This window comes from Mirounga leonina, unplaced genomic scaffold (genome assembly GCF_011800145.1).
Source record: "Mirounga leonina isolate KUSES-001 unplaced genomic scaffold, KU_Mleo_1.0 Mir_173, whole genome shotgun sequence".
NCBI classification, from domain to species: Eukaryota; Metazoa; Chordata; class Mammalia; order Carnivora; family Phocidae; genus Mirounga; species Mirounga leonina.
This window is the reverse complement of record NW_023270447.1, coordinates 13261821-13276217: the sequence shown is the minus strand read 5'-3', so window position 1 is coordinate 13276217 and position 14397 is coordinate 13261821. Positions and strand designations below refer to the sequence as shown.

At 38.3% G+C, this 14397-nt stretch overlaps 1 protein-coding gene across 1 annotated transcript in view; it reads right to left on the bottom strand.

Annotated features, from left to right (window-relative positions):
- Window positions 1-14397, bottom strand: part of DPYD (dihydropyrimidine dehydrogenase) — an 802992-nt gene that overhangs the window by 271453 nt on the left and 517142 nt on the right. The window contains exon 15 of the mRNA XM_035017962.1: window positions 5154-5222. Within this exon, the coding sequence (XP_034873853.1) occupies window positions 5154-5222 (69 nt within the window). The remainder of the gene's footprint in view (window positions 1-5153; window positions 5223-14397) is intronic.

Below are 14397 nucleotides of genomic sequence, written 5' to 3'. Positions count from 1 at the left end.
CCTCTTCTCCCTTTCTTACTTCTCCCTTCCTTCCTGATCAATGTAATTTTAAAGTCATTGGGTGGGAGAGCAAGGTAGCTGACCAAGAGGATATAGGAGGAGCCTTGAGAGCCCAGCGTGGGGTATCAGAGCCCGAGAACAATAAGATGGATGTCCATGGCGGGGGGGGCTGCTGTAGTATATCAGAGCCCAAGTGGGAAGGAAGGCTTCCATGGGAGGTGGGAGCTGGCAAAAAGAATCAGAGCCCCAGAGGGTCAGGAGGGTGTTCCCTTGGTGGGACACAAAAGGTACACTTCTTGAATTTTCTCTTACTTTCGTCTGTTAAAAGAATATAAAATGTCCAATGTTGACTCTCTACATAGTAACACTGTCATCTAGCCTCAACTATCCCAAACTGGAGACACAAGTTCGGGATCTTAAACCACTCTGAATTGGATTTGGCAAAGGTTAACCCTGAACGGGCTTGGGTCTCACTGGACACTAAGTCAGTGACTATCTCTTGTCCTCAAGGACGCGTCCACCTTTCCTGATCGCATTCTGTCCTGCTAACTGTCACTCTGCAGGGACTTATACCCACCTGCTACTACACATTTCTGTAATACACCTCTCTGCTTTCTACGTCAGCGTACTTGAGATCTCCTCACTCTAACATCAACTTAATTTTACAACACGCTGCTAGCCCAGATTCATGTTAAAAAATGGTAAGAATCTGGCTTTTAAGTGGTTTGTTTGGACCCTCTGCTAGGAATAGTGTGGTCACTTGGTTTTGATACCTGTCTTTCCCCTGGACCTTCCTTGTGTCATCCTACCAATCACGGTCAGACCTTTGGCAATCCCTCATCAGATCCTTGACTTAAAACCTTCTACTTTGTATGTCAATTACCTCAAGTTCATTAGTGCCAAATAAAGTGCCACTCTTCTCATTTATTCTGTAATTGCTTCCTTTTTGTTTGTCACATGTCACTACACCAGCTCTGTACCCCTATTTTACTTCAACAAATATTTGACAGATACCCACTGATAAGCAAAGCCCTGTGCTTGGATTTGGAGATTAAGCAGTATACCAGTCAGGAGTCTGTACCCCCAAGGAGACTGCATTGTAATAAGCAGGACAGACGTTAAAGAGCTAATGACACCATTGCTGATTACTTAATTAAATGCCACAAAGGAAAAGCACAGGCAGAGGTACACCTAGATTCTGGGGAGCCTAAAGCTTAAACAAATTGGGGAACCTTTTTTAAGAAAAAAATTAAGTAAAATTACAAATACGAAATTTAGGTACAGGGGCTTGGAAGTGACTTGGGCAAGTAAGGGGCCTGAAGCTTATGTTTCATTAGTTTTAATGGTAAGTTGGCTTCTGAGGACAGGAGCTTAGAAGGAGCAAGACAGAGGGTTTAACCTACTGGTCAGGGCACTCAGAGGTGAGAAAGAGAGAACATTCTGTGAGCAAGAAAGAATATTCCAGGCCAAGGGAAGAGCAAAGGCTCTCAGCTGGAAGCATGTCAGAGGAGTAAAAGAAGGCCAGTGGGTGTGGAACGTGGACAACAAACTGAGGATAACACTGGGGAGACAAGCAGGGGCCAGACTATGTAGCACGTCCAGGTCAAGTCAAGGAGTTTGCATCTTGAGAAAGATAGTGGGAAGACTTTGGATGGATTGAGGGCAAGAAGATGAGTGGCGCTATCTCAGATAAACTGGGATTGGGGTGGCAGAGATGCCTATGGAGCCACACTCAATTTATACGCTGCTTTGAATCTGATGGCCTTACTTGCCACTCAAGCTTTTGCCACTCACTTAAAAAGGGACCGCAGGCCCTATTGCCGTTCTCACAACTCCCGGCATGGCCAGCTCTCACAGCTCCCTCGGCACGAAAGCGGCGCTTTGCCTCAGCCGTCCGTGCCCGTCCCAGCGGCATCTCCAGGAATGCCAGTGCCCAGCCAGGCCCGACCAGGGGGCTCGGACTTTTCCCTCCAGTTCTGGGTTTAGATCTCACAACATCTCACAAGAAACACCACACAAGAAACATTTCACAACATGGTGTGGCATGTGACTTCCTTAGCGGCGGCCCGAAAGGGGCAGGATACACAATCCCCCAGAAGGGCCGAGGAAAGGAAAGCCCTGGGGTGTGAAATTTGACCAGTCCAAGCAAGTAGACAGAAAGGAAGTAGTAGGTACATCTCTCACCCTTCTTCTCCTCTAAGCTGTTGGGAGGCAGGACGATTTCACGTGGCGTTCTCTGTCCCGCGTGACTGAGCCATCAGCTCCATTTCCTTGGGAAGTGGGAGCCAGCTCTGCCATGCACCACACAGGCTCTGCTTTCCCTTCTTCCTATCCCATTTCCCTTTTCTCCCCACTCATACTGCTCTGGGGTTGTAGCCTTCAGTCAAGCATCTTCACGTGAACTTTGACGTGAGCTCTGTTTTCTAAGCTAATGCACATTGAGAAAGAAATGGATCCAAGATCTATTAAAATGAGATCAAGATCTATGTAAGACCTGATATTGTGAGTTTTCAGTATGGTTCAGTTTGGTGTCTTTCAGATCTTTCTGAATGGTATCTTTCTGATACAGCTGAGGCTATGTCTTATTCACCTTTGTTTTGGCTGGCAAGAGACCGTGCACACAGTAGGTGCTTCACAGATCTTCCTTTGCATGGAATTGGAATAGGTCATCTGTGACCCAGAAAAGGAGGAAAGCCTGTGATCAGATACCGAAAACCTGAGCAGACCCTAACAATGCTACTGATTTGACACCAAGCTGTGAAAACTTTTCCAGAGGTCACTTCTTTTTCCTGGTGTTCAAAAAACAACAAATTCAAACCAAGTTGAAGAATACATAAAAGATGACATTAAAAGTGTGGTCATTCTTGGGTTAGAGTGAAAAGGAACCCTTGGTTCAGTATGGTTCTATTTCTAGAAGAACACAAAACTTTCTTAAAAATATGCACATGATAAAGAAGATACACTGGATATATATTAAAAAAAAGCATTCAGTTGAATTTACCATATTTTAAGAATGTACCTAGGTTCTATTTTTTTTTAACCACCTACATGGTCTTAAATGTTTGTTTAGAATAGGAAAATAGAGTGGTAGCCTCTGGTGAAACAAATAAACAAATAATAATGATCGTTCCTTGCACAAACTTTCATTCTGACACAGAGTTTCTCCGTCTTTACTTTTTCAGGTTCTGGTACGGATTTGGATCTGTCCTGCTGTAACACATGTGTCGTTTCTGTTTTCAGATCTAATAGTAAAGAGCTCATAACAGACTTCCTCAGTTCCCTATTGCGTAATTCAAAAATTAATCTACTATAAGGAGAGGAACTTCATGAATTTAAAGTATATTCATCACCACATTAAGTCATTTGTTGAACTTAAAACTGGTGCTAGAACAGCTGGTGCGATATCTTTGATTTCTTACCGCCCATTATCACCACCCCCAAAGAAATGTACATTGTAAGTGGTACAGTAACTTTGGCTCAAATACTTTTTTGTTTTTGTTGGTTTGTTTTAATGTGGGCTCTTCCAATGTAAAAAAAAAAAAAAAAAAAAAAAAAAAAGTCTGTTTTAATCTGTTTTGAAGCATGCATTCATAAAGACAAAACCAACTACTGATTCTATAAAGCATTATGGGGTTCCTACCAGAGGAGCTATGAGGAATCATGCTACCTAATGTTGCCCTCCAGGGGATGTGGAGGCCTGGGGAGAGCTTCTTCAGGTGATACGCCCAGGGACAGTTCATATTTTAAGATTATAGGGAAGATTTTTTTTTAATTGACACCATCTATAGGTTGACCTTCTTGATATGTAGATTGCTTTCCTGTGGAAAGATTCTACAGACTGGTTTGACTGAAAGGAAAGCATAACTTCTCCTTTTTAAAATATTTTTCCTTCTTTTTCTCCTCCTTTCTTTTGTTTTTGTTGTTCTTTTTCTTTCTTTTTTTTTGCTATGCGTACTTAGAAAATGATATTAAATAAAACTGAAATTAAAGAAACTAGATATAGAATGTGAGAAATGTAAAAAGCACCTTTAAGTTGGTTAGTATGTTACTAATTAAAGGTTTTGAAAGTAAAATTTGCTTATTTAAAAGTTGATGCTCATCACTGAAGAAAATATTTAAAGTATCTTATTCTACAGAAAGACAGAGGCAAGCAGCATGATAACGCCATTCATCATAGTCAGCTTAGAATGGGCAAAGCTCATGCCAAGCACAGGTTCTGTAGAAAATTTCATGGTCAATTAGGTAAATTCATGTATAAAGTGGCCTCAGCATCAAAGATCATGAAGCCAATTACTGATCATGTTTAATTTCACCCCCTTAAGTCCCAGAAGTCATTTTTCCCCCTCACAGTATTAAGATATCCAAATAAAATGTACAATTTTTGAACACCATAAAAGGTTTCATAGTATTTTATAATGTAGAGTCATTAGTATATAAGTATTGTTAGATGTAGTCTTCTACATTTCTGAGCGGTTTTCAAAAAACCTCAGCTAAAGCTGTCTAGAATATTTTTCATGACAGCATGATGGATATAAATGTACAATTTTAGGTATGTATTTTTCCATTTGAAATACAAATTTGAGGCACATGGTTAGTTGTTTGCATTTGTGCAAGATTCAATTTATATTGTAGAAAACCTGCTGACTAGTGTTCCATTCAGGAGCATTCTGTCTTACCATTTTATGCATGTCTGTATTCAAACTAGAATAGTATTAAATGAACCTTTTATATTTTAAATATTCAAGAGTTTTATATTCAAAATTTCTTCTCGCTGTCAAACTAGTTTGCCTAAAGGCAAGGTAAGATCCTGTTACACTCTCAAAGGTAGAATTAAATTTTATCATGGCATCCATCATAATATACAATTTGCTTAATATGCAAATGAAGAGTATATGGATTCAAAGAATAAAGGATTTTTAGGTAGTGTGTGAAATCCAAGGGACCACTTTTATAGAATAGATTCCTTTTATATTTACATTTCCATCATTTTAATGAAAACACAGGGTAAACAAATTATAATAGAAATGTTTTAAGTTACCATTTTCCATTCAATTTTACTTCTACTGGGCTATTTTTCATGGCAGCTTTTTATTTAAAACTAATAAAAATGGAAGAGAAGAAATAAAATAAATATATACTAAAGAAATCATTACCTCAGCCATTTTGGAAAGTTCCATCCAGTCATTTTTGCTATAACTGCACATGATGCTAGCAATCACAATCTTCAAAAGGAAAAAAAGGAAAGAATGTCAGTTCAAATGGTTGTACACAAGTGTGTTTTGCACACAAGGGTATATTAATATTTACACATATATGTTTATAATGGTAAAGCATATCATAAAAATTAGTTTTTGATCTGTTGAAAGACAAATTATTTAAAAACAGCAGTGTATTATGGTGAGGCAAAGGATGAGATTCAGGGCTTCAGACTTAGGTTAGAGACTTTCTCATTTACTACCTTTGAATTCTTATGTAAGTTACTTAACTTCTCTGATCCTAAGCATTCTCATTTTTAAAATGGAGATAATGATACTGACTTTGCCAACCTCAGAAAGTGATAGTGGGAATCACATAAATTTGTGTATGTGAAAGGGTTGTCTAAATTATACAATGACATGGAAATCTTCATTAATATAATTACTGGTATAGCTGAAAGTTAAAGGATATGGAAAAGAAATAAATTAGTGTCTTCTTCAGTCATATCTTATTACAACAAGGATAATAATACCTTACATATTCATAGTGCATTATAGTTTTAAACTTTGTTAAATGTTGATTATTTAACCATAGTCTTACAGTAAGCCTATAATAGAGGCTATACAGAGTAGTAGTTACTACTACCTGCTCTGAAGCCGGAATGTCCAGATTAGAACCCTGACTCTGTCACTTACTGTGTAGGCAAATCATTTAGTTTCTTCATTGGTTAAATATGGATAATTGTACTACCTACCCAGAAAAGTGGTAACAGAAATTGCTAAAAACTTATATAGCCCTCATGATGTGCTAGGTACTGTTTTAATGGTTTTTACTTCACTCACTTAATCATTCCCAACATTATTCTTCCCATTTTACAGATGAAGGTGCTGAGGCACTGAGATGTAAAAGTCACATAGCTAATAAGAAGCAGAGGCAGGACTCAGACCTAGGCAGTTTGACCGGGAGTCTGTGCTTTTAACCACTAGATTTTGCTGGCCCAAAATAAGTATTCAATACACATCAGTAACTTTTTATCATTAACATTTAAAGACTGAGATTGAGACGCAAAGAGTTTGTGCCAAGCCTAAAGTCACAGATTCTAGTGGAAGAGTCCACTCAAAGTCCTTATGCTCTTACCACTGCAGCTTTTTTTATATATGTCTAGAAAACAAAACAAAGATATGTTGCAAAAGTCGGATGAATGCTTTCGACATTGAGAGAAACAGAAAATAAGTTGTGACCATATTGGAGAGAGTTCTGAAAACCATGAAGACAACAAGCCTGTCTGTAACGTTGAGTTAATTTTTTCTCTCCTGAGAGATTATCATCTCCATGGGAGCTGGGACTACTCTGCATCATTCAGCATTTTATCTACAATAACTAGCATGGTGTTTGGCACACAATAAGACTGAGTGAATAAGTGAACGAGGTCACCAAAGATTTAGGGGAGTTGCCTTATCAGCTCATCCTTTTAAAAGTAAGCAGAAATGAATATCATGAGTCAGAGAAGGGAAAAAAACAACTGATGAAAACTGTTGGCAAATAATTACTATGAGTCAAAGTAAAGAGTGAGCAGGGCTAATGCGGGTGTTGGTTTGGTGACGGAAAAAGGGTCAGATGTTAAAATACACAGGACTTATGTCCTAAAAGGAGCAATTGAGAAAGACGAATCAAAAGACTTGAGAGTCTGCATCTGAGGGACTGAGAGAAATCTCAGAACATTAGTCAGACAAAGGTGGGACAATGATGAGAAATAAGAAGCCAGGTTCAGATAGACTCCTCTTTAGAGAGAGGAACAAAGGGGAGAAAGTAAATGATGAACAAAGGAGGACACTTGAGAATGCCTAATTATTTGGGGACGAGTTCAGGATTCAACATTTGTGTCCAGCGAGGATGCAGCTTTTAAGAATTTGGAGAAAAATGTAATAATGATCCATGGCCTTTTCTCTAGTGTCTAAAAGAAGGGGAGGGGGGGAGTCAAATTCCATGCTTGCCCATTTGCAAACTAAAAAAGGGTCACCAGGATAAATTATGAACCTTCAGCTAAGAAATAATCTTTCTGCCCTTTCCACATCATCTGAGATCTCAGGGATATCCTGCCCCACTCCCCAGTTTGAAACAGACCACTGAGGAATACCACAGGGTACACCAGATCTTCTAGGACCAAACTAATACCTCCTGGTGAATATCCCTTGCATGAAAAAATAAGGGACTCCAATTGAGAGGAAAATCAACTGGGGGCAGGTGGGACAGATTCCTATTGTTCTCAGTGGCTTCAAGGTCAGTAAAAACAAAACAAACAAATTTTAAAAACAAAACAGTTAATACAGGCACCTGGATGGCTCAGTGAGTTAAGCATCTGCCTTCAGCTCAGGTCAAGATCCCAGGGTCCTGGAATCAAGTCCCACATCTGGCTCCTTGCTCAGTGGGGAGCCTATTTCTCCCTCTGCTTCTCCCTCTGCTGCTCCCCTCTGCTTGTGCTCTCTCTCTCTCTCTGTCAAATAAATAAAAATCTTAAAACAAAAAAACCCCAAAACTAAAAAACCGTAAATACGAAGATTTAGGAAATGGGTGGAGCCCCTAGGCTTGTTGCTCAAACATTAAAGGCAAGGTTAGATCCAAAGATTCAAAATGAAAAAAATGATTTTAGCTTTAGATACCAGTTCTTCTATGGTTAAAGTGACAAACAATAGACCAAGGTTTTTAGGGAGTTTTATTACTTAAATCAAGATAAGACAAAAAACAAAAACAAAAACCAAACATGCCTCCAATTATGACAAAGTAATCCCCAAGTTCACATTCCCATACAAATATGAAGTGGGTGCCAAATCAGCACAACATTCTCCTCTCCAGTGCCTCTCTTTGGCTGCATGGGGGACAACAGGGAAGATCCTTCTAGTGGGCAGGACCCAGCTAGGCAGATAGGCTGATCAAAGAAATCCACTGCCATGGAGGTAATGTTTACTAGCACTGACAACAGGATATGATATACGCTCTCAACTAGTGTCTAACCTGGTTCCACTTTACCAAATGGCCATTTTAATTTTGATAAAGCTGTTATTGCTTGAAATACATATTGATTGTGCCAGGGTTGGTTAAAGTCATCATTTGCCCTACAAGTCCTGAGGATCATGAGAAGCCACATTTGGGCTTGACGGAGAGAAATAAATATTACCTAGAGAATTGTCCTGAACATCAAGAGTGCTGGTGCAACCAAATGCCTTGGAATGCAGTGACTGAGAATGATTTTGGGTGGGCTGTCATTGAAGAGGGGTGATCACACGTGGGAAAGAAACATTATGTTAATAGGCAGAGGTAGGTTTTATTTGTGTGCTCTGAGCAGCCAAGCACTAGCCTGTTCTTTCCTCATCTGTAACAGACTCTACATTCTTGCCCCAAAAACTGACAAAGTATCTCCAACAGGGCTAATCATTGTGATCAGCTATTCTGCTCTCACCAAAGTCCTGCACTGGAGCTGGGAAGGTAAATGATTTTTTCTCTCATTGGTTCCTAAACTGGAATGGTGTTCAGAGCAACTGGCGACCACGGACTGACCCTTCACCTCACCCATCCTGCCACCTCCACCCAAAGCTAGTTGCACTAGGGAAAAATAAAGCAGACACAGGAAGGTAGAGAATGCGTGATGGGAAGAGATCCATGCTACTGCCACTTTCAAGCCAGGTGTACCACTAATGTATCTGTATGTGTAAACTAACACCACTTTTGGCTCAAGAAAATTCAAGTTATATTCTGGTTTCTTTCACTTAGCATCTTGACAACTATTACAGGCAAAACTAAAATTGGCACTTTTGAAATAACTTCCTAAGCAATTTTTTTTTTTTAAAGATTTTATTTATTTATTTGACAGAGAGAGAGATAGCGAGAGCAGGAACACAAGCAGGGGGAGTGGGAGAGCGAGAAGCAGGCTTCCTGCCGAGCAGGGAGCCCGATGTGGGACTCGATCCCAGGACCCTGGGATCATGACCTGAGCCGAAGGCAGACGCTTAACGACTGAGCCACCCAGGCGCCCCTAAGCAATTTTTTTGACAGTCAAGTAAATTTAAGGGGAAAAATAACTTTATACCTTATTTTTAAAATGCCAAATTGTCTTCATAGTTTAAATATCCTTAATCTAAAACCAAGGGATGTTTTGGGAAAATATGTGGTGACATTTTATTTCAGTGGAATAAAGATGACCCCCCCATCATTTTATTCTTTATTAAAAGATATTAGGATTTTTCAAAGGGTCAGGCTGAAAGATATTAACACTAAAAGGACACTGGGCATGACTTAATCTTTCTTTGATGATTAGAAAGCCCTTCAGTGTTTTACTGTGCTTGGTTTTTAGTCAAGCAAGAGAGAATAAGGTTTCTTTTTCCTCTGAAAAAAGAGAATTGATGGTTATTTTATATTGTGAAACATCATGCAATATTGCCAGAAATACATATCAAACGAAACTTTTTTTAAAATTAGAGTAACTTTTGCCAATTTTTCACTTAAATTACACCATTTTTGTGCTCCATTTTTTAAAAGATTTGTTTACTTATTTTAGAGAGAGAGGGAGCACAAGTGGGAGGGCCAGAGGGAGAGGTAGAGAGAATCTCAAGCCGATTCTGTGTTGAGCATGGAGCCCAACTCAGGGCTCCATCTCATGACCCTGAGATCTGCCCTGAGCTGGAACCAAGAGGTGGACACTCAACCAACTGCACCACCCAGGTGCCCCAGTGCTCCATTTTTTATAACTCATATTTTAAAACATTATTGGAAGAGTTCATATGTAAAAGCCAAATGCTATGTAGTGTTTGAACTACATCCTACATTTTATGATATACAGTCTAGTGGGAGATTCAAACAATGTCAGTCGGTCAATTAATAAGGAAAGTGAGCATGTACTGTGAGGTAGACACCAAATGACATACAAAAGAGTTTAAGACATGGACTTAGAGTCTTTTCTATTGAACATTCAACCAGTATTTCTTGTACTATGTACCCATAACTATTCTAACTCAAAAGTGATAAAACAGAAAAAGTCCCTGCCTTCCTGAAGCTTACATTTTAGGGAGGGAAAATAATCATAACAAGTTTTTAAAAAAGCATTATTAGGAATCTTCCCAGGTCAAGATTATTGTTAGGAAGGCATTATAGAGGACATCACGAGGGTACGTAGTGCCATATCAGACAATGGTCAGTAAAGGGCTCTGCAAGTTGACATATGGAAGATAAGAAGGCATCTTACACTGAAGAATGGGATGGGGAATTGGGTGACAACTGGCATTCTAAGTAGAGGAAAGTACATGTACACAAGACACCGAAGTGGGAATGAGCATGGCATATTTAAGAAAAATCGAAGGCCACATGGATGGAGTTTCATGCTAGGGCAAGAAGAATATAAGAGAAAATGAGAAAAGCAGGCAGTAGCCAAATCTCTGGGAGCTGAACCCTGTGGGAGTTTGGGTTTTATTATAGGAGCAATGGAGGACAGTGAAAGGTTTAAAGGAGAGTGATAAAATAATCTGATCTACATTTGCAAAAGATGCTTTTCACTAAATTAGAGGGAATGGAGTGAAGGTGTTTTAGGATGAAAACTTGTCCCTACAAGTTAGGTTGAAATAATGTGCCTTGCATAATATCCATGGAGATGCAGAGAGGTGGACAGTTCTGAGCTGGAACCAATAAGACTGGTCAGTGGTTAGATTCAGAAGATGAGAGAAAAGGAGAGATTAAGGATAACCCCTAGATTACTGGCTTGAACTACTGAGTAGAATGTAGACACTTTACTGAGATGGAACAAGGCCTGGGAAAATAACTAGTGGGGGATTATTAAGAGGTTCAGTTTTAATATTTTACACATAAAATGTCTAGTAAGCATCTCATTAGTGAGGACATAAATTGTATCACTGTATTCATAAATCTAGAATTCACTAAAGAGGGAAGGGATGAAGGTGTCCATTTTAGAAAATTCAACATATAACAGTATTTAAAGCTACCTGGTTAGGTGACTTCAAAGGGAAGAGAATGAAACAGATAAAAAGAGGGCCCGGGATGCCTCCTGAGAATGTGATGTCACAAATGCCAAGAGGCGGAAGTGTTCCAAAAAGTAAAGAGCAACCCACTCTGGTGAATACTTCTGAGAGTTTGCATAAGAGAACAGAGAATTGTCCATGCAGTTTGGCAATACAGAAACCATTGGTAACCTTTGCAAGAAGGGTTTCAGTGAAGCAAAGGGAACAGTAGTCAGACTGGAATAGTCTGAGTGAACAGAATATGAAGTGGAGAGAAGTGATACACACATCTCTCCCAAGATTTTGGTAGGCTAGTCAAAAGATAAATGGGGCAGTAGATGAAGAGTTATGGGAAGTTTAGTGAGAGATGGTTTTTTTAATAGGCCATATTTGAGTATGTTTTTATGCTTGTGGGAATGATCTGGAAAAGAGGAAGAACCTGTTGAGAAGGTGAGAGGTGATGATGAATCCATTGCATAAGTAGAGGAAGTAACCTCTGATAAGAGCAGAGGCACTGTTTCCAGTTTGATGGAGTGGAAGAGAAAAGTAGAGACAAAAAAATAGGTATGGATACACTTGAGTTTCTAGATTTGGTATGGAAAAGGTGAAATTATCCTTCCTGGTGTTTACATTTTCTTAAGTAGTAGATGAGGTCTCTTGACAGGAAAGAGAATGGGGGATAGAGATTTAAAAATATGGGGGAGAGATGGGAGTACTTGAGCTGTCATCCAAGAAAATGGGAAAGCAAGTTTACCAAGAGCTCATGGTTAAGATTCCTATGCCATGAAGGCACATGTACTTAATCAGGATTGGCAATGTTTCTGGAAAGGGAGATTAATTAGTAAAAGCAAAAGGATAATATGATTTAGAACACTGGAACACAGATCAGAGCCCCTGTTTTACAGAATGTTTTATAATTGAGACCCATCTTATCAAGACTGGTTTTTAGGGGCACCTGGGTAGCTCACATGGTTAAGCGTCTGCCTTCGGCTCTGGTCATGATCCCAGGGTGCTGGGATCGAGCCCTGCATCAGGCTCCCTGCTCAGCGGTGGGCCTGCTTCTCCCCCTTCCTCTGCTTCTCCCCCTGCTCATATTCTCTCTCTCTCTCTCTCTCTGTATCTCTGTGTCGTGAATGAATAAATAAAAAAATCTTAAAAAAAAAAAGACTGGTTTTTGGTGCTTTGGTCATTAAAATGTGATGTGTTTCATGAAAGGACATTCTTATACCTAATTCTGCTTTATAAAGAATATTTTTAAATTGCATTTTTACATAGCTTGACTTTCATTTTGATTCATGACTACTGAATATAACTTAAAATGTATACTCTTTGTGTAGACATCTAATTGCTATGATACATTAATGTTCTAAAGCATATAAAATGCCAGCTATAATAATTTATGAATCAAATTTTGCATGTTGTTTGTCCTAGAAAAATCCCTCAAAAGTTAAAAATAGGACACTTATTCTGAAAAAAAAGCAAACAAAAAACATTATTGAATGCTTCTATTGTCATCCTTCCTAACTTTTAAATTAAAGAATCACAATTCATGATTAAATTATTTTTAAAATTACTCTTATGGAAATAATAAAATGATTTTATTAAGCATTTTTTTCAAACTGAATTATAATAAAGTTTGCACATCAGAAATTAAGGTGAAGAACAACATAAAACTCCGAATTGGTTACAAGCTGGCTATCTCCTCAAACTCCCATTTACTTAAAGTGTATGCTTTAACACTTATGTTGGCAACACTGTTTTGGTATTCTATAACTATACTATGAACTACATTGGAAATTCAGTCAACAACTCAGCTTCAAGACAACTTAAATTTTTTAGTAGGGAAAAACTGTGAAGTGACAAAGGTGAACAACTGTAAATTACAAGTAGCTGAGTTAGGTTTTGTCAAACAATTTAATAATATTATCCCTTAACACTACTGGGATTATATCCAGGAGGAAAAATAGCATGAGACATGTGATTTTCAAAGACATTTAAACTAAGAAAATGTTTATTAAATATTAATTAACTGTACAACATTCAAATTTTAACTGTTCTTTATAGTGTAGTACAAATAAGCAAAAGTGAGATTGGTACAATTTTCCTAAAATGTACACATTGAGAATAGGACATTAAAAGTGAAATTTGTAAGTTCTTCAAATTTTATATGGGTGTTGCTTATTTAATGTATGCAGATGAGAAGAATATTCTTAAAGTTGTCTTTTCATATTATTTAAAAACTCATCATTTCTTTGTTTATTTTGGGACTAACAAATGTGTTGCTTATACAACTATTCCTAACATAGAAAAGTCATATTTCAAGTTAAACAAATATGCACATAGTTTCCATAGAAAAATCAGATGTTTTCCATTAGAACAGGAAAAAAACAAAACAAAACAAAACACTAGACTATTCAGGAACTATAGTAATGGCTGCTTTTTCCTCTTCTTTTGATCACTTCTTTATATATTTTATCTAGTTTTTGTCCCTATTGTGTCTAGGGACTCATCTCCGCAAGGTCACCAGTGACCTCAACAAATATATTAGATACTTTTCCACACAAATCTTTACTGGAACTCTCTTCAGCACTTAGACAGTGAACCACTCCAGCTTGCTGAAACCCTCCTCCATATGAGGTTTGGAGATACCTCCTTTCCTTACTTGTATTTTTCTTGTTCCTTCTCAGGCTCTTCTAACTCTGGCCACCTTTTACATGATGATGCCCCCAGGGTCTACTCGTGGTCCTCTTTTAGTATCACTTCATACACATTCTTAGACATCACATTCACCATGATTTCAGATAATATTTGTATGTAAAAAATTTATAAAGTGTACACCTCCAACCTCTATCTTTCTCCTAAGTTCAAGAACAGCATATCCAACTACCTTTTAACCCCCAGATTCAATTTGCCAAAAATCAAACTTACACTTCTCTGCCCCGAATTTGCTTATTTCTTCATGTTAAATATACTCCACCCTTTCATCCCAAGTTAGAAAACTAGGACATTTCTTTTCTCTCTTCCTTTCTCATTGCCTACACCAAGTATACTCCAGTCCACTGGTTCTCAAACTTAGCTAAGCTTTGAAATCCCCTGGAGACAACAGTAATAATAATAATTAATAATAATAATAACCCTAAGAATTCTAAGGTCATTTGTATGTAGTTAGGCCTAGGTATCAGGGTCTTTCAATGATCTC